General features: G+C 39.0%; 1 protein-coding gene across 1 annotated transcript in view; it reads right to left on the bottom strand.

The window, feature by feature from the left end:
• Positions 1-20,744, bottom strand: part of LOC126162845 (importin-5) — a 164,262-nt gene that overhangs the window by 76,529 nt on the left and 66,989 nt on the right. The window contains 5 exon segments of the mRNA XM_049919608.1: positions 628-846; positions 8,731-8,775; positions 8,777-8,809; positions 8,811-8,842; positions 13,257-13,410. Coding sequence (XP_049775565.1) covers positions 628-846; positions 8,731-8,775; positions 8,777-8,809; positions 8,811-8,842; positions 13,257-13,410 — 483 coding nt within the window.

The raw sequence follows: 20,744 nt of genomic DNA, 5'->3' as shown, positions 1-20,744 counted from the left end.
TTTCTTAAGTACCTTCGCATTTCTCCTCTATCCATTCCTGATTCATCATTTTATACTTTATCAATCTCTCTTTTTTGAGATTTTTATTCCTTTATGCCTGCTTCATTTGCATTTAGTTGCCTTTTGTCATCATCGTATCAAGTGCTAGCCAAAGATTTCTACTAGCCTTCACTTTTTGTCCATTTGATCCTTCACTATTTCATCTCTCAAATTTAGCTATTGTCTTCTTTTGCATTCCTTTCTCTTGTTTCAGTCAACTGTTTCCTAGAACTCCAGTGCTCCCTTTGCATCTCTCAGCTACCACTGATTCTTTCAACTGACCCTGGTCCCACGCCTCAATTTCTTGTCTTTCTGCTTTTTTCCAGATTTAATATACAGTTCACAACAAACAGATTAAGGTCACAGTCGACATCTTCACTTAAAAATATTCTGCAATTTCAAATTTGCTTTCAAAATTTTTCTTACCGTCACATGATGATCTTGAACGCTTCTGCTGTCTACAGGTCTTTTCCTTGTAAACAGCATCCTTTTGTGATTCTTAAACCCAGTGTTGGTAATCATTTAACTGTGTAAACATGAACTAACTATACTTAGTAGGCAAGTAGTATTATTGTATCAGTAGCTTACCTTTTCAGGTCCAACAGCTAACCCAATTAAGCTTACACATTCAATGGCTTTGCCTCTGAGTGTCTTCAGCTCCTCAGAATTAGCATTCTGTATTATATACTTCAGGCACGGCATTAGACGATCATAATAAGCAACAAACTGTTCCTCTGACGTATCTGCAACTGATGCTATAGTTGTCACTATTTGCTCAAGAACCAATTTGGTCCCTTTCTCCACAAGCTATAATCAAACAAGTCACTTTAATAAATACCAAATTTTCATTAAGTAAAATATTAAGATAAGCATATCATTTCATTAACACTGACAGGTCACAAATTAATGTTAATAAAAACACAGACCACTTGAAACATAATAACAAATGAAACTTGACTAAAGCTGCTACTGCTCTATAGCACTTGAGATAGGTTGAGAAAGGCAAACATACGTTTCTAGCATTTGTAGACTTAGAGAAAGTTTTTGACATCGTTGACTGGAATACTCTCTTTCAAATTCTGAAGATGGTCAAACACAGGTAGGGAAAGGCTATTTACAATTTCTACAGAAACCAGGCGGTAGTTATAAGAGTCGAGGGGCATGAAAGGGAAGCAGTGGTTGAGAAGGGAGTGAGACAGGGTTGTAGCCGACCCCCTATGTTAGTCAATCTGTATATTGAGCAAGAAATAAAACTTTTCAGGTTCGGCGATGACATTGTAATTCTGTCAGACACAGCAAAGGACTTGGAAGAGCTGTTGAACAGAATAGACAGTGTCTTGAAAGGAGGATATCAGATGAACATCAACAAAAGCAAAACGAGGATAATGGAAGGTAGTCGAATTAAATCAGATGATGCTGAGAGAATTAGATTAGGAAGTAAGACACTTAACCCTAGGACACCCAAGCCTTTTTTTCTAACTTGGATGCCTAAGGGGGGGGGGGGGGGGGGGGGTTCGGCGAGCCTGCAGGTATTAAATAAGTTTACCGACGAAAAATTACAACTTTCAAAATGGTTTATGTATTTTAACTAAGGCATCGGTTTATAAATGTCGTTAATTGTTATAAATAATGGATTGAGTGAATAAAACATTGACATATTACAATACAAAATACAGATGTGTTCATATACAGTAGACTATTCTGAGTCCTCAACTTCACGGCAAGAGAGACACTTTACAATTTTTTCTGAATGTGTGTGTTTATGACACTGTCCACAATACTGTTTTCATTTACTTAGATTGTTGTGCTTCTGCTTCTTTGTTTTAGCTTCTCTTACACAAATATGGCACCGACCTTTCCCTGCAGGAGGCTGACGTGCTTCTATTGTCACTTCTTTGATTTTCTTTTGCAGAATAGTCAACATTGATTGAACAATTTGGTTAGATAACCCTCTTGCATTGGCACTTCTTTCTTCTACCTGCAATTTCTCTAGTTCCATCCCAGCTTGCAGAAGATAAAAGTTTCCATTTGTTGTGTTTCTTTTCATTTCATCTTGGATGTTGCTGGATAAATATGGTGGTTGCACTGATAGCACAAATGTCGGTGAGAGAGTAAAATACAGATAGAGGCCATCTCACTGTTCCCCTCTTGCAGGTGTACATATGCACCATTTGAATGATGGTATCAATTCCACCTTTAGTGGAATTATAATATGCATTTATCTTGGTTTTACTGTTCTCTCCTCCAACAGTGCCTTTATCTTGGTGTATTGTTGACAACATCACTAAGCTTTTACTTGCTTTCGCTTTTGCTGTGTAGGACATCAAAGTTACTGGAGGCCTACGTGTTGGGAACTGCACTAACTCACTGCAAGTTTACAAGATAAATAACATCAACAATCACTTCCTCTGAAAGTAAACCGATTGTTGTGAATATCAAGAATATCGACCAACAAGAAACTAACTTGCTTTGATGTAGAGATGAGAAATACAAAATCCTACCAAGGGAAATTTTCTATAGCATGGAAGCCTTGGAGGGGGGGAGGGGGGGGGGGGGGTTGGACCCATAATAAGTTTATTTTTTCTTTCAAAGCAGGAATTTTCTATAAAATATATTGACACTAACGTTTCATAAAATAGCCAACAAACAATAACTCAAAGGGAATATGTAGTATGAAATTTACTTGGGCAAAAGCAGGGGACATAAAAAAAATTGTGGGTTCAACGAACCCCCCCTCCCCCCCCCCCTTAGGTGTCCTAGGGTTAAAGTAGTAAATGAGTTTTGCTATTTGGGGATCAAAATAACTCATGATGGTTGGAATAGAGAGGATATAAAATACAGACTGGCAATGGCAAGGTAACCATTACTGAAGAAGAGAAATTTGTTAACATCAAGTATAGATATAAGACCAGGAAGTCTTTTCTGAAAGTATTTGTATTGAGTGTAGCCATGTATGGAAGTGAAACATGGATGATAGTGTAGGAAAGGAGAGAATAGAAGCTTTTGAAATGTGGTACTACAGAAGAATGCTGAAAATTAGATGGGTAGATCACATAACTAATGAGGTGGTTCTGAATAGAACTGGGAAGAAGAGCACATTGTGGCACAACTTGATTAGAAGAAGGGATCGGTTGGTAGGACATGTTCTGAGGCATCAACAGATCACCAATTTAGTACTGGTGGGAAGCGTCGAGGATAAAAATCGTATATGAAGACCAAGAGATACATACACTGAGCAGATTCAGAAGGATGTAGGTTGCAGTAGTTATTCGGAAAAAACAAGACTTGCACAAGATAGAGTAGCATGGAGAGCTGCATCAAACCAGTCTCTGGACTGAAGACCACCACGACCACAACAGCAACAGCAACAGCAACAGCAACAACAACAACAACAACAACAATTCAGCAGTATTATAGCTGAACACAGGCTGGCACTTTCCAGGTAATTTACTGAAGTATTTAATTTATAAAGTGAGTTGCTATCCATTGCATCGGGGGGCTTCAAGTATTCTGTCAATTCATCATAACAACTTGTGTTGGCCACCAGTCCGCAGTTTAGTGAAAGATTAATGACACAATAAACTATTTCATTATAACTTAATCATTGGTAGTTGGGCATCTATGTTCAACCTAGTACGTATAAAGTGTTCTGATTAGTTGCCAGAACTATTTTACTCTTTTTATGAGGGTCGGAACTTAAATAGTGGCAACTATATAGTCACAACCAATACAAAAGAGTTACATGTTTGCACCTTCATAGTAGTCACCAGCTTTGTGTAGAACCCGCTGATAGCGATGTGGAAGACGTACTATACTGTTAGAAGAGCCTGTTCTGTTGATGGAGCAAATGGAGCGGTCTACTGCCTGCCGGATCTCTGGAACAGTTCTGAAGCAAATGCCATGAAGTGGTTCCTTCATGTTCGGAATCAAATCAAAGTTACAAGGACTCAAGTTCGGGGAGTATGGTGGATGGGACAGTACTTCCCAGTCCCAACGACCAAACAGATCAGCCACAGCTTGTGCTGTATGCACCCGTGCATTGTCTTGCAAAATGATGGGTGGGTTGCACAGAAAGCGTCACCGCTTCTTTCGCAAAGCTGGTCGCATGTGATGCTCCAAAAACAAACAGTAATACTGTGCATTGATGGTCTGCTGTGGAGGAACTTAATGCGTTAGGATAACACCATCACAGTTGTACACGAGAATCACCATAACTTAGACCACTCCATTCGCGCCATCAACAGAATAGGCTCTGCTGATGGTATACTATGCCTTCCACATTGCTAGCAATGCGTTCTACACAATGCTGGTGACTATTTTGAAGGTCAGTAACAGGTGCAAACACACAACTCTTTTGTATCGGTTGTGAATAAATAGGCCACCATTTAAGTTCCAACCCTCGTATATTAAATGTGAAGCATCTGAACCTTAGGAAAGAAGTAGCCTACCTTTAGACTAACAGAGTGCCACAGATTTACAAGGTTAAGCAGCTCAGCAGGTGCATCCACAGGAATTTTGCAATAGTATGTGCAAATAAATATCCACAAGGCAGGTAATTTGTAAGTCACTAACATTCCTAAATTTAGAACAAATAGACCAGAAGATTAATAAATGTAATTTCAGAATTATTGAGGTTTTCACCTATTTCAAAAATCAGCTCTTTAAACCAGATTGTGTTTGATGGTGGACACTTACTGTTTCTCTAGCACTATTCCCAAAGAGGAAATCCTGAACCAACTGTGATGGGAGTAGAAGAAAGAGAAAATAATACAATTATTTTCTTTCTGTTTAAGAATATCCCAATATCTATTAGCGGACATGAAAATGGAGTGTGTCCATCCTTCGCCTTTATGATGGATCGAACTCCAGACTCTTTCAATGAGTTAGTGAGGTATCTGTAGAGGAAAGGCAGCCCATTCTTCCTGATTAGCTGGAACCAGGGAAGTTCTGATGCTGAACACTGGAGTATGGAGTGTAGTAGACTTTCTAATTCATCCCAGACTTTTTTTTTTTTTTATTTAGGTTGTGATTCTGGGCAGCCCAGTCCATTGTCCACAAACCACTGCCTTACAGAGGCCCTTTTATGACAGAGTGCACTGACATGATACAAAAAAATCACCATCTCCAAACTGTTTGTGTATTGTACTCAGTACACAATGCTGCAAAATATGAAACTGCCCTTCTGCATGTAAAATTTAAGTGCAATAAGGGGAATCACACCCTAACCACAAAAATTACTCCAACTCCTCAATATTCACTCGTTGGTCCTATACTTTACGGCACGAAACATTCTCCTGACATTTGCCAAAACCACAAACCCAAACCCTCCCACTGGATTAAATTACCGATTTTCAGTCATACACTGTCCAGCTGCTCCACTCTTTAAAAAACCTAAAGCACTGCTTAGCACTGACCACTGAAATATGTGACTTACAAGGAGGTGCTTGACCGCTGTGCCCCCATTCTTTTTCATTCTCCATGCACAGCACCTTGCAAAGCTGGGCTGCTGGTAGCATTTTGGAACTCATGAGCCATTCCTTCCACTGATTTCACGCAATTTTTAACAAACATCCTTCGCAATTCTCTACAGTTCCCGTCCATCAATACATGACATCTACCTGGCCTTTGTTGTGCTATGGGTGTTCCTTCCCATATCCACTTTACAGTCACATCAGCAAAAGTCAACTTGGGTAGCTTTAGAAGGGTTGAATACTCAGGTCACATCCAATGACTAGTCCACATTCGAAGTCCTGACCTCTTCCAAGTAATTCATTCTGCTATTACTGCTTCTCTCTACTGAGAACACAATACTCCTAACCGCCTTTTATACCGGCAGGCCTCTCATGGCGTCTAGTGGTTAATTAGTTGTATCAATAGAAAAAAATATTGGTTTTGTTATGTTGGTACCAGAGTACTATAACATAAACTCCCACTTGGGCCGTAAAATAGTTTTGTTTATGTGGCTTTTAAATATAGCCACATTGGTTTTTGCTCAAATGGATCAACTGGAATAGCCACTCTGTACTGGTCTTTGTTGGGAACATTTTACTGACAGAAAATTTGACGCAGGCAAAATTTATTCAACAATGGAGGTAGTTTAAATGGAACTTTATACTGATTTTTAATGGTCAAAATCCTAACAATATTTCATTTTGGGACATAATTGTATTAAATACAATTCATATGAATGGTGTACCAAAATCAGAACTACATATTAAAACACTAAGGATGTGCACAGTATAGTATTGGAAAACAGACAATTTTAGGCCTGGACTTTCAGATGAGACAATGTGGTGTATTTCACATGTCTTGCGAACTGCTCGCCAGATGTTGGATGGAAGAAAAATACTTGCTGCTTGTTTTAAAAGGAATCCCACTGATTTAGTGCACCAGTTTTTTATGGTGCACACCATATTTGTTCATAACATTATGACAAGACTAAAACTGGAATTACATCAATGGATGAAAGGTGTAGGTCTACAGCTCAAAACATGCAGTCGACATCACACGAAGGTTGGTGGCATACACGATCCTCTGCCTCAGAAAATTCAATCTACAAGTCTAAGATGTTATTTTCAACTGGCATCACTAATTCCTCACATCAAGTTTAAAGTGCATTACAGGCAAAACAAACATTATAACCTCAAGTAACATGCGTTTTGCTATACTCAAGGGACTTAAGAAGTCACACAGCACAACAAGAACAACATAACATTCAAGAAATACTTGAACTACTGATTCCACAACAAGGACATCTGATCTTATGTGAACATTACCTTTTAAACTGGATTATATTTTTCTAGTTATTCCTTCAGCAAAGAAGATGATGAAAATATCCCATAACTCTTATCAACAACTTAGGTCCTTTTCTGAGTACGTCGATTGAATAGCTCCATACTTACTCACCCACAACCGCTAACAAGACGAAAGATCCATACCCAAAAACTGAAAATTTTCACAGGTTATATCAATACTGAAGAAAGGAAATAGGAGTAATCCACTAAATTGCAAGTCGCTGTCATTAACATCAATATGCAGCAGGATTTCGGAACATATACTGTGTTCGAACATAATGAATTACCTTAAAGAGAATGGTCTATTGACATAACAGTCAAACCAGATTTAGGAAAGGACATTCTTACGAAAAACTACCTCTTTACTCACAGATGTCACTGACTGCGCGGCCCCTCCCACCGGAGGTCTGAGTCCTCCCTCAGGAGGGTGTGTGTGTGTGTGTGTGTGTGTGTGTGTGTGTGTGTGTGTGTGTGTGTGTGTGTGTGTGTGTGTGTGTGTGGTTGATCTTGGCATAAGTTAGTTTAAGTAGTGTGTCAGTCTAGGGACACCCCCCCCCCCCCCCCCCACACACACACACACAAAAACGATGAGTGCTATCGTGAATGGATTTCAAACTGATTCTATATTTCCACAGGAGTTTTGACACTGTAGCTCGTAAGTTGCTTGTAATCAAATTGTGTGCTTAGGAACATCGTCTCAGTTAAACAGCTGGCTTCATGATTTCCTGTCACATTGGTCACAGCTTGGAGTAACTGACGGAAAATAATCAAGTAAAACAGAAGTGACTGCTGGTGTTCCCCAAGGTAGTGTTATAGGTCCTTAGCCTATATAAATGATTTAAGAGACAACCTGTTATAGGTCCTTAGCCTATATAAATGATTTAAGAGACAACCTGATATGGAGATAATGATGTCATTCATCGTCTAGTAAAAATCATCAAAAGATCAAAACCAATTACACAACAACTGAGATACCTGTATGGTGTGAAAGTTGGCAATTGACTCTAAATTATGAAATGTGTGAGGTCATCCACATGACTGCTGAAAGGAATCTGTTTATCTTTGGTTACAAGATAAATCAATCAAATCTGAAGGCTGTACATTCAACTAAATACCTAGGAATTACAATTACAAACAACAAACTGGAAAGCACACAGAGAAAATGATGTGGGGGAAGGCGAACCAACGACTGTGTATAAAGGCCAGAACACTTAGAAGATGCAATAGATCTGCTAAAGAGACTGCCTACACTACACTTTAATGTCCTCTTGTGGAGTATTGCTGCGCAGTGTGGGATCCTTACTAGATGGGATTAACTAATTATACTGAGGAAGTTCAAAGAAGAGCAGCACATTTTGTATTACTGAGGAATAGGGGAGAGAGTGTCATGGACATGATACGGGATTTGGGGTGGAAATCATTAAAACACAAGTGTTTTTCATCGCGACAGTATCTTCTCACGAAATTTCAATTACAAACTTTCTCCTCTGAATGCAAAAATATTCTGTTAACGCAGACCTACAAAGGGACAAGCTATCGTCATAATAAAATAATGAAAATCTGAACTCACACAGAAAAATATAGCATTCTGTTTTTTCTGCATACTTTTGAAGAGTGGAATACTGGAGAATTAGTGTGAAGGTCATTCAATGAACTCTCTGCCAGGCACGTGAGTGTGATTTGCAGAGCAGCAATGTAGATGCAACAATTTTCTACATTCAAATTCAATATGGATTTAGGCAGTGAAGATGCCATCAACATTTTCAAGGCAGGAAATGGACTGACTCATCTACTAAATATTATTAAATCTACAAATAAAGGAACCTTTGTAAATTTAAAGGCTATGTTACTGCCATAGAAAGATTATATATCCAAAAACCAAACAAATGATACCAACCTCCTTGAATTTTGCACTAAGTACAGCTTCCAGTTTTTCCATTATTTGCATCAAGATATTGTGTTAAAATATTTTTGGGGACAGTCTTCACTAAAATTGACAAGCGCAGCACCTGGAACACAAGATACAAAGATACTTTAATTGTGATTTGTAAGTACACATACAGTACATTAATTCTGAACAATGTGATACCTTATTACCTCCTTAATATACTGATTTTTAACCGTATAAGGGATGCCATGAATAGCATTTTCCAATTAAGAACTTTTGATACACGAAAAGCTAAGTTCAAAATGATGAGTTAAAAATTGTTGAAGATCGCTGTTCATAAAATACTGAGTATACTCTTGCACTAGACTGATTGCTGTATCCTGAAACAATTGAGCATGCCAAACTACACACTATTAGATAGTCACAAGAAGGGCAGTTTATGAGAACTGGTCCTCTGGAGAGTGAGCATGAGACTGATTTGATGTGGACATTATTTCATATACAGTTGTTACACTAGATCCATTGCTTTTATATTACCTGTGCTTACATTGATGCAGTCATTTTTGTCACTAGAAAGCTTCCCCGTTTGCATCTGCTCTACTTCATTCTCCGTATCACGGGCATGCATGAATGCATTTCCAATTATTCTTTTCATATGATTTTTGTTTATTGTATTTCTTGTTAGACTATATCAATGGCTGTGTCACAAAGTCACCTAGGTAAACTGCTGCTTGAGCCACAAAACCAAACCAAGGAAGGAGTTTGGTGGTGGCAGTATAGGGTCAGTATTATTCACCTGGAATTATATGGGACTTGTGGTAGGTACCGAATACACCACAACGGCTGTGGACCTTGTTAACATTATAGCAGACCACCTAAATCCGCTCATGCTTGATGTCTTGCATGATGATGATGGCACCTTCCAGCAGGATAACCGTTAGTGGGACAAGGCCAGAATCACACTACAATTGTTTGATTAGCACGATAGTGAACTCAAGTTCATGTCTTGTCCACCAAATTTGTCTGCTCCAAACCCAATGGAACACAATCAGGCAACAGCTCTGCACATACACACCAGCAACATGTAATTTATGAGAGTTGTGTGATCTGCGCTTACGCATCTGGTTCAACATACCACCAGAAACCTACTAAAGACATGTTGAATTTACACCACACGGAATCGCTGCTGTATAGTGGTCCAAATTTAGAAAAACATACTATTCAGCTATATAATTTCCTGTCTATAAAACTTTAATCTCACCCAAAATCCAAATGACTAGTTCGTACAGATGACCATACTTTTAACTTCCTATCACAAGATTCAGGGAACACACATACAAAAATAATACGGCCCTAGGTTGCCATCTGTTGAAAGAAGGGCATACCATGCTTCCGATTAACAGAGGAGTGCATACCCTCCACGTTGAACGTAAAGGGCATTATCTGTACATTCTGGAAGGGAGACAGAACTGTATGTACCAATCATTTGAAAAGCTTGCAATACTGGATGAACACCTTGTGCTCCAATCACCAATGGTTTTTTGATATTTTTATCGGCTTATTGGCTATGTCACTTTTGATACACCACAGTCCCTGTCTACCTACTTTGATTCTTTTCCTTATTTTATGTATTTTAAAACTGACCACTTCAGCATATATAAAATGTTACCACTGTCAGATTCTATGAGATACAGCTTTATTCTAGCTGTCTTAATATGTCAATTCTGTTAATCTCTTCACAATACATACAAGAAGCATTTAATAAGTAATGCAATGCATTTTTATAGGCCAATTACAGTTGAAAAAATGCAGAATATGTTTTGGAATTATCATAGAATATTCCCACTTCAACCTCTATAGTTTCACAGAGTTCCAGTAGTTGACTGCACTATACATAGCCGTCAAAATGGTGTCTGTAACGGAGATGCTTTCCAAGCAGGTAGCTGCTCTTGAGTTTCTTTTGGTGGAAAACAGAGCATCACAGATATTCAAGCGTGTTTGCAGACCGTCTATGGAGATCTGTCAGGTGAAGCATCTGTCATTATCGCAACAAGGTCACGCAAACCTGTGCAATCTCCTGGATGCCAGTGGGCTGAACACAGCTGTGCCACACTCAGGAAATTAGGAGCTCAAAAAATTTCATTGACTGTTCTTCCTCATCCACCCTACAGCCTGGATTTTGCATCTTATAATGAAAAATTGGGTTTTTGTAGCCAAAAGAATGGTGAATAATGCGGCATTTTGGAATCCTGAACAAAACCAACACACTTTCTGAGGGGGTGGGGGGGGGGGGTGGGGGGGGGGGGAGATATACAGTGTGTCCCATTTATCTTGACCACCCTAAATAACTGTTTGCCCATATGCAAATTACAAATTGTTTCAAGCCTTCAGGGGGACATCAATCAGCATGATTGCCTTCATTGTAGCTTTGTTTTCTACAAAGATGAGAACAGTGATATGACTCTTTTAAATGGCACCCTGTATTTTTTATTCGCTAATTCATTTTCTCTCCTAAAGACCTATTCAAAAATACATCACAGAGTACCATTCACTGAAACACAGCATTATTAATTACAGAACACAACATTGATGTTGACGCTCCCAGCACTTGGTGGAGGTACTCCAGGTAATGGAATACATACATGTGCTGATGTTGACAGAGGACAGGTGTAAACATAAGTAGAATGCACACCTATCATTCCATCAATCATCACCTGTTGAAGAGTTGTGTGAGTAGAACGTACACCAAGGAAGAGACGGTAGAAATGCTACTCATCTATGGGGAATTTCTTATGTACGGGTACATTTAGAACAGTAGTTTAGTCTTTTTAAATACTGTTGTGTAGAGTAGGCATACAGTAAAGGCTGTCCTTCCTAAAAAACAGCATCGACACAATGTTTCTTTTGTTATTGTTGTTGTTGTTGTTGTGATGTTGAAGGTTGGCGAAATGCTACGCAAGCAGCAGAACTGTACAGAGAGTGATATCCTGACAAGAACCCACCTGCCTGACGGATGTTTTCTCATTTTGTTGCGACACTTCAGGAAACGGGAAGTTTCAACCCACGATAACACAATTGTCATAGCACTTGCACAGACAAAGCTGCTGAAGTTACTGTTCTTGCTTCCATTGCTATGAATCCACATGTGAGCACACGACAGCTTGAACACGAGATTGGCATTCCTAAAACCAGTGTACATCGCATTCTTACATGTCACCAGTTCCATCCTTAATATGTACACCGACATCAAGAATTGCATGGGAATGATTTCCACAATCGTATACATATCTGTCAGTGGGCACCCCAGCAAATCCTTGCCATTCCAAACTACTTCTCCAATGTTCTATTTACCGATGAATGTCCCGTCTCAAACAAAGGACAGGTAGATACAAAGAACAAGCATTATTGGTCCAGCAACACCCCACGACGGCTTAGACAGTTGGAACATCAGAGTCAATAGAGAGTTCATGTCTGGTGTGGGATGCTTGGTACTACAATTATTGGCCCTTATTTCATCAATGGTAGTCTAAACAGCACAGCGTATGCCAACTTCCTCGGATGAATTCTTCCTCCTCTTTTGGATGAAGTGCCACTAAGAACCAGAACACTTATGTGGTATCAACATGATGAATGTCCAGCACATAATGCCCTGTGTGCATGTCGTGTTCTGAACTGAAGGTATCCTGCCAGATGGATTGGTTGAGGAGGAACAGTTACTTGGCCTGCTATGTCTCCTGATTTAAATCCTCTTGACTTTTTTCTTTGGCGATGCATTAAAGACATCTATCGCGATATTCCAACAACTCCACAGGGCATGCAAGAACGTACTGTGCTTACTTGTAATTCTCTTCAGCAGGCAACACTGTAAGCAGTAAATAGTTCTTTCATTCAACGAGTGCACCAGTGTATCGGTGTCCAGGGTCACCACTATGAGCACCTCTGGATGTTCTACTCCTGGGTAATGGTACAGGAGAGTCAAAGTCAATTTTGTGTAATGTTTTTACTTTGTGTTATGTTTTTACTTGTTTTCTGACAACTCCAAGTGGACAAGTTTGTCATCCCAGGCTCAAAGTCAATGTTGTGTTATGTAATTAATAATGTTGTGTTTCAGTGAATGGTACACTGTGATACATTTTTGAATAGGTCTTTAGGAAAGGAAATGAATTACCAAATAAAAAATACAGGGTGCCATAAAAAAAAGGTCATACCACTGTTCATATCTTTGTAAAAAGCAAAGCTATAACAAAGGCAATCATGCTGATTTATGTCCCCCTGATGGCTACAGAACATTTGCTTGAGAAATTTTGTAATTTGCATCTGGACAAACAGTTATTTACGGTGGTCAAGATAAATGAAAATCATTCAGTTGTTAGCTGATGACATTTTATTAAAAGACCTATTCAGTATTTGTGCAGCACTGTTCTTACACCAAATGTTTGAAAATCAATTGTTTTTGGAAAAATCTTATGTTAGTTGTAAATAGTAACCAACAGTGAATAATAATGAAAATTTTTTAAATGGAAATGCTTATTAACCTGCATGTGCTTGCACGCGTGGGTTTTCATTGTCTTCCAGAACCATCAGAAGACCTGGTACAACTTTGTCATGGAATTTCTTCTCAAAAGTTGGAGCAAAATCAGTTGACATTTGCCCAATTGCATTACATGCAGCATAACGTACTCTTGGGTGCTGGAAAAACGGAATGAAAAAAATTAGTACTTGAAGAGTTATTACATACAGGTAACAAACAAATAAAAAACTTAAAACGAAAACTTCAATAAAATCTTAATAGAAAACCCACTTCCCCAATAAATGCATGATAGCAGACCAACAGCTAGGGGTCAAACATAATTTCCTGATAAATCTCCCCCTCAAATCACCTCACAGCAAGTCAACCACTGGTTAGGATGATAATATTTCACTTTTCTGTCCATCTGTTGCCATCTCACAGTTTAATAAGTAGTAATGTCTTTTTTCACTTTCATTTTAAAGAACAGATAGATGGGACACTTCTCAAATCAGTGGAAGACAAGGCCATACCACTCTAAACAGGACTATTAAAAGAAATTTGTTCAGTGCAAACGACAATGAGGTTGGTGACGGCTTCACACTGTACTTAAATTCTTAACACTCTGATAGCAAAAGGAAATGTATATTCCTGAGGAGAACCTTAGATGGAATCATTTACTGTGCAAATAATTTCATTTCCATTCACAATTTAAAAAAACGATCACCCTTTGAATATCAATCTTCCTGGTTTTGGGTTTTGGTTTATGGCCGTACAAAAGCATCTCTGGACATTAGTAAACTGTCCAAAAACACACACTTCATAGATCTTATATGCAGTATAACAGTCAATTTAACAAAGAATTTTTAGGAACAGGGAGTTGCTTGTTCTGATTCAACATTCACACTTCCTCAACAGAATATCTAAAATAACACTCTCACTATGATGAGCACTTCAAAGCTTGCTCCTTTACAACCCCTGGACCCTTTTTCACGCATATTTCTCTGCTGAAGAATACTATTCCATATTGTACTGACAGCCACCAATGGATATCAGCCTCTGTATCACCCTCTCATCATCAAAATTTATTTCACAGTGCTGCTGCTCTATCTTGCAGAAAGTAGTTTGATATTAGTTGTTCACTCTAAGAATTCACAGCACCGTGGCTGATGGGTGTATCTGTTTCAACAGAAGTTATAAAAAGGTTTAGGTTTGGACCAATATTCACCTGTTTCCTTTAGTTACTAACCTTAAGCTTTCAATACAGTGCCCAAAGAGTAGTTTCATCAAATATATCAACAAATTTAAACAATTTCAAATTCAATTACATAAAGCACTTCTGTGATCTCTAGCTGTGTGTGTTAAGTCTGTTTTTGTTTACAAGTACACTGACACTGTTGCCTGTTGACTGCAATAGCTGTGCTATAAAAGCTGTTTGCACTGACTGAGGCCACTTCTACTGAGACAGTTATTTCATCAGCGTTAACTAAGACAGCGAACAATTTAATACGTCAAACCAGATCAGTTTTTAAAACTAGGAACAAAGTTAAAATATTTGATTGGAAACAAATATAGTATTTTTCATTGACAAACTGCTAATAACTATAGAATAATTGTGTAATAACAGCATATACATATTAAATTCTCTTTATACAATTTATAGTACATGTTGATGTACAGTGTACCTAGAACACTGCAAGAGTGGTTGTTTGTTTCTTTAACTGACAGCTGATATCCCGAACATCATGTCCCAACAAAATTGGAGCTCTGCCTCTTTGGAAAGAACTGGGGCATTGCCATCTTAACAAGGAACTTCCAAACCAGGGGTTTGGGCACTGTGCTCTGGATGATTTGGCTCTCTGCAGATGGTCCCATAGGTCTGCTGATCTGACACTTCACGATTCTTTTTCTTTAGGCATTTAGAATTTATTTATTTATTTATTTATTTTTTTTTTATAGTTGAAAGCCAATGTTTTTGAGTACCAGCTTTGCCAATAATACTGATTGAAATACAGAATTGTATCACTGCTGCCCTAGCGAACATTGGCAGGGAGATGCTCAAATGTGTAAGGGCCGAATCTGACTGCCCCAAAGATGTTTGTCATGTAACACAAGGAGCCCACAGAGCATTTGTAATTATGTGTAATACTTTGTGAAATACATTTACCCAAACCCTGATGAATCATTTGTAAACATCCTGAATATGGAACCTAAACCTCCCAAACGAATGATACAGGAACTGAAATTCAGGGTAGTGAAGGAAAAGCTGGAATGCTTAACTCCACTTTCAAATGTTCTTTTACAAAGAAAAACCCGGGAAAATTGCCCCAATTTAATGCGTACCACTGAAAAGGTGAATGAAATAAGTGCCAATGGTGCTAAGAAAATGCTGAAATTGTTAGAAGTGAGCACAGCTCCAGAACCCGATGGATTTCCTGTCAAAATATACTGAATCTGCAGCCAAGTTTCTTGATTTCCAAAAATCATTTGACTCAGTGCCAAACCTGCACTTATTGTCAAAAGTACAATAGCATGAGATACAAGTGAAATATGTGACTGGACTGACGTCTTTTTGGTAGGGAGCATGCAGCATGTTATCTTGGATGTAAAGTCTTTGTTAGATGTAGAAGGGTCAATCCAAGTGAAGTGATCCAATCAAAATTAAGTTGGTTGCTTGACCATTTCTAATTTTTTTTTAAATGTGTGATTACCCTATAATTGAGAACTTCAAAGCAATTTAAAAAAAATACCTTTCACCATTACTGAATGGCGGCCATTTTCATTTTGAAACACACAGCAGTTTCCCACTTGGATACATTAGCGTTAATTTGAATCTTCCTGCACAGGGTTAAGTTACAACATTGCAATTGACAGAAGTATTTTTTAAAAAGTCTCCTCTACAACACTGCTTATTACCTAAAATACCCAAAATTCAAAAATAACAAGTCAAAATGACCTTCGAAATGTGGTATTGAAAATTTAGACAATCCACTTTTTAGACCCAAAAATAACAACCAAGGAATGGCTTATCAGTGTGTATTTTTTTCTTCAGTTACGTTATCATAAGCTGCTAGCCGTATATGCAACATAAACACTGACAAATGTTTCCTGGATTTTTTTACAAATTTCTGAAATTTGAAAAATCTTTATTTTTGTAAAGTTTGGGGCTAATTATCTCTGGTGGGATGGAATGGCTAATTATCTCTGGTGGGACGGAATATTAAATTTTGATTTTTGTACATTTTGTACACCTATGTGATAGCCAAGTACTGTAAAAATTTCAACACTGATATCGGGTGTCCAATGCTCATCAGGAAAAGAAGTGTATCCTGGCAAAGAAAAGTAGATTTTGTATTTTGTTGCAAATCTCAGACCCACCAGACATATACATTAGAAAATATGAGAACTGTATCAATGATGCAGTCCAGAAATCAGCTACAGGGAAGCCAGGAAGCATTGCTTCAAGATTTGAAAAATGATAACAATGTGAGCAGACCTCGAGGCACCCTGTAACAAACAGAGTTATTCACAAACAATGGAACGTGACAATATTATGAAAAGGATAGTTGCTACTCCCCATATAACGGAGATGCTGAGTCGCAGATAGGCACAACTAAAGGACTGCCACACAATTAGCTTTCAGCCAACAAGGCCTTAGTCACACACACACACACACACACACACACACACACACACACACACACACACACGTGCGCAGGGGATGGTAAAGTGCTGCTGTGGGAGTGTGCAAGGACGAGGTGAGGAAAGGATAAGGCAGCTAGGTGCAGTGAGGAAGTTAAGACGGAGGGTGGGGGAGGGGGCAGAAGACATGAAAGTAGAAAGCCTGAGTGCATTGGTGGAATAGAGGGCTGTGTCGTGCTGGAATGAGAATAGGGAAGGGCCTAGATGGGTAAGGACAATGACTAACGTAGGTTGAGGTCAGGAGGGTTACGGAAACGTAGGATATATTGCAGGGAGAGTACCCAACTGCGCAATTCAGAAAAGCTGTTGTTGGTGTGGAGGATCTAGATGGCACAAGCTGTGAAGCAGTCACTGAAATGAAGAATGTGTTGGGCAGCATGCTCAGCAACAGGCTGGTCAAGTTGTTTTTTGGTCACAGTTTGTTGGTGGCCATTAATGCAAACAAGACAGCTTGTTGGTTGTCATGCTCACCTAGAATGCAGCACAGTGCCTGCAGCTTAGCTTATAGATCACATGACTGATACGTGATGTTTGTGACTGGACAGAAGCAGGTCGTAGTGTTGGGAGGATGTATGGTACAGGTCTTGCATCTAGATGTATTACAGGGATATGAGCCACGAGGCGCAAGGGGTTGGGAGCAGGGGTTGTGTAAGAATGGAGGGGGGGGGGGAGGAGAGGGAGAGAGGGGGGAGGGGGGAGAGAGAGAGAGAGAGAGAGAGAGAGAGAGAGAGAGAGAGAGAGAGAGAGAGAGAGAGAGAGAGACTGCATTATTTGCTATTTACAATGTCCCAGGTAAGAATTTGCTAGCACATTTGTCTACAATGGTAACTGATACTCATATAGCTTTGCACAATGTCCACTAAAGATGCACCCTGTTCAGAAACTTTTCACCAAAGACAACAGAATATAGCTTAAATGTTGCTCGTACACACCATTACCAATCCAAGGACGAAACTTTAAATATATTGCAGAAAACAGTGTGCAACTCTGAAGTAGTGCGAGAGCAGCATTGCCAAATAGAGAGTTAACACTGCTGGCTCTCTGAATGATCTCAGTAATTCTGAGGGAAAGTAGGTTATCCAGGGGCCTTGTTTCAAACTAGTTCTTCCAGTATTTTGTTAAATTCTTCTAATTTCTATCAATTCAACTTAAACCACTCATTTATTCTCTCTTTCTAGAATACTGTTTTTAAGCTCATTTATTTCATGGAACTTTTATACAGGGCGAGTCCATGTTGTTACAAACTGTCAGGGATGATGGAGAAGAGTAAATGTATCAATCTGAGGTAAGGGACCTAGAGTCTGGGTTTTACGGAAGAATCATTCTGATTTCTCTAGCAGTGGAACACGTGTACCAGTACTGTTGGTGCTAAGACTGTAGGGTAGACAACTTTTAGAGGTGACAACAATCTTAAAAACAACAGTACCCTTACCTATCTTCCACTATCAGAGGTATTAATGATTTTTGCTTAGGCCTATAACTTGACTGTTGTTCCAGGCCATGGTCCACTGCCTTAAATTGATAAGTTCGCCATTCTCCATCATCTCTGAAAGTTTGTAATATCACCAAATCACACTATATATTCCTTCCAATTTTCAGCTAACCCCTTTTTTGCTTAGTACCAGCTTACCATATGCGTTCTTTGAATTCATACAGTTCCTTTTCTTTTCTTCTAAGGACTCTTATATTTTCTAACAGGCAGCATTTATCTATCTATTCTCTAATTATACATTCTTTTACAACCTTGCACTTGTCATCCAGTCATAGCTACTAAGCCATTTTTCCCTTTCTGTCCATCTCTTCAGAAATCTGCATCTCTTTCGCCTGCTCTTTTTATTTCTTTCTCATTTGTCAATTGAACTAAAAATATTTCTTGGGTAATTTAAGGATTGTTACTAGGCCTTGTGTTTTTTTTTTTTTTTTCTCCCCATAACCATTTTGTCTCCACTATTCACTGTCTCACAGCTACCCATTAATGTTCTCTCTTATTTTGTTTCACTAAATTTTGTTCAGAGTACATATTGTCCTGGTGTAACGACGAGTGTTGACACGAAGATCAAGAACAATACAGCAGAGACAGCTGTGAGACGATGTCAGCCAATAACACACTGACTAGGATGTCAGCATGATAGGAGCGGCCTCCACAAGAAGAGAATAAAAGCAACACGCCGCCTAGCCTCAGCCATACTAGAAGAGAGGAGTAGAGCTGCACTAGAAGAGCCACAGTGATATTAACAATAGCAGTGGCTTATAAACTTGTGTGATTAGCTTACATGGAAATTGTACATATCAAAGGACATCGATTATTTGCATGTCGCCAATTGCTTCCGACCCATCATGTAGAAACGAAAGTTAAGTATTGTCAATTTAATTACTGTAATAAACTCCATTTATATGATTTGCTTGTATGTTGTCGAACTTCCTAGGCACCCTATAAGAGACGAGTGGGCAGGATCCCACACATATCTAGTTTTAAAATTCTCTTTCCATTATGCAGGGTGTTTCACAATTCCTATTGCAGGCTTCTAGGGCTTGTAGTGGGGACCTAAAGTGCGCGTCATTTACGACAGCGGCCGAGTTTAGGTTCGTTCTGCGCATCTGACGTCACAAAACACAGTCAACCAACGAACAGAGAACGACGTTGCCAGAGCTCGACTGCAGTGCAGAGCACGGACAAGTGTCTTCAGCTTTAGAGACGTTCATTCATAAATAGAGTAATTGAACAAAAGCAATGTCTTGATAGCAGACTTTCTTTTATAGAAAGTTTGGAAAAAGCATTCTTTATACCAATTGCTTCATATTCTATTAATTAATTAAGCTAAATAAGCAAGAAGCCTCGTAATTCAGGCGATAGCAAGGAAAGGTGTTTGTATCATTCTCACTAACCGCTTTTTCGCAATAAAGAACAGCGGTAATTGTTTATTTCCTATTGTACTGGGACAAAACGTGAGTAATTCATAGTCATAGCAACAGTGTTTGTCGGTATTTTGCGTGATATTTTAAAGTCCTCCGGGAGATCTATTGGATGACGAGCTGCGTTAGCGTAAAGGTTAAAGTGTATAGCTGCTAAGCAAAAGGTTCAGAGTTCAAACCTTGTTCGGTGCTTAATATTTTCTTTATTTAAAAACAATATCGAAGCATCTTACTTCATGAATTTACTCGTTTGAATGTAATTTTCTGAAATTTCTAGTGGCAACTAAAATCGACCATACGGAAAGTATACGCTATGGACTTTTACCCCTGCAAACTCTTCAAAATTTCGTGCAATGGTTTACAACATCTAATGCTGCACAATAACTGTGTTGAACATCGAAACAAAATTGAGTCACTTATGGGGGGAAGGTATCAGTCAAGAAGATGTGTAAAAATCAAATTTTTGGGACCAATAGTTTTTGTGAAATCAAATGCTAAGTGTGCCAGAGCACATGTGTCTGCACAGGCAAACAGTGCAGTGATGACAAAATCACGCACAGCGTGGAATGCGGGGAGCACGTCTGTGTAGCAGCGAAAGGATTAATGCAGCCGTGGTGGCTTTATTTCATAAACTGCACGCTCCCCCCAAACGTAAGTTTGCGAACTATACTATGGCGCTGCTTCTCTTGGCGCGTACAACTGGCAACGCAGCACCGCCAAGATAAAAGAATTGAACTATAGTAGACACAGTCTGATAAGGAACTCATGTCTGGAAATGTACCATTTGGATAGAAAATAAGTTCAAAGATCTGATCACTGTCACGCACAAGAGAACCAAATGATGAACATTTGTTACATTGTCCATGCCGTGGGCTTCTGTTAGAGCACACAGGTGAGTGCC

The sequence above is a fragment of the Schistocerca cancellata genome, chromosome 2, assembly GCF_023864275.1.
Source record: "Schistocerca cancellata isolate TAMUIC-IGC-003103 chromosome 2, iqSchCanc2.1, whole genome shotgun sequence".
NCBI lineage: Eukaryota > Metazoa > Arthropoda > Insecta > Orthoptera > Acrididae > Schistocerca > Schistocerca cancellata.
The sequence above is the reverse complement of the archived record's forward strand: the minus strand, read 5'-3'. Positions and strand labels throughout refer to the sequence as shown.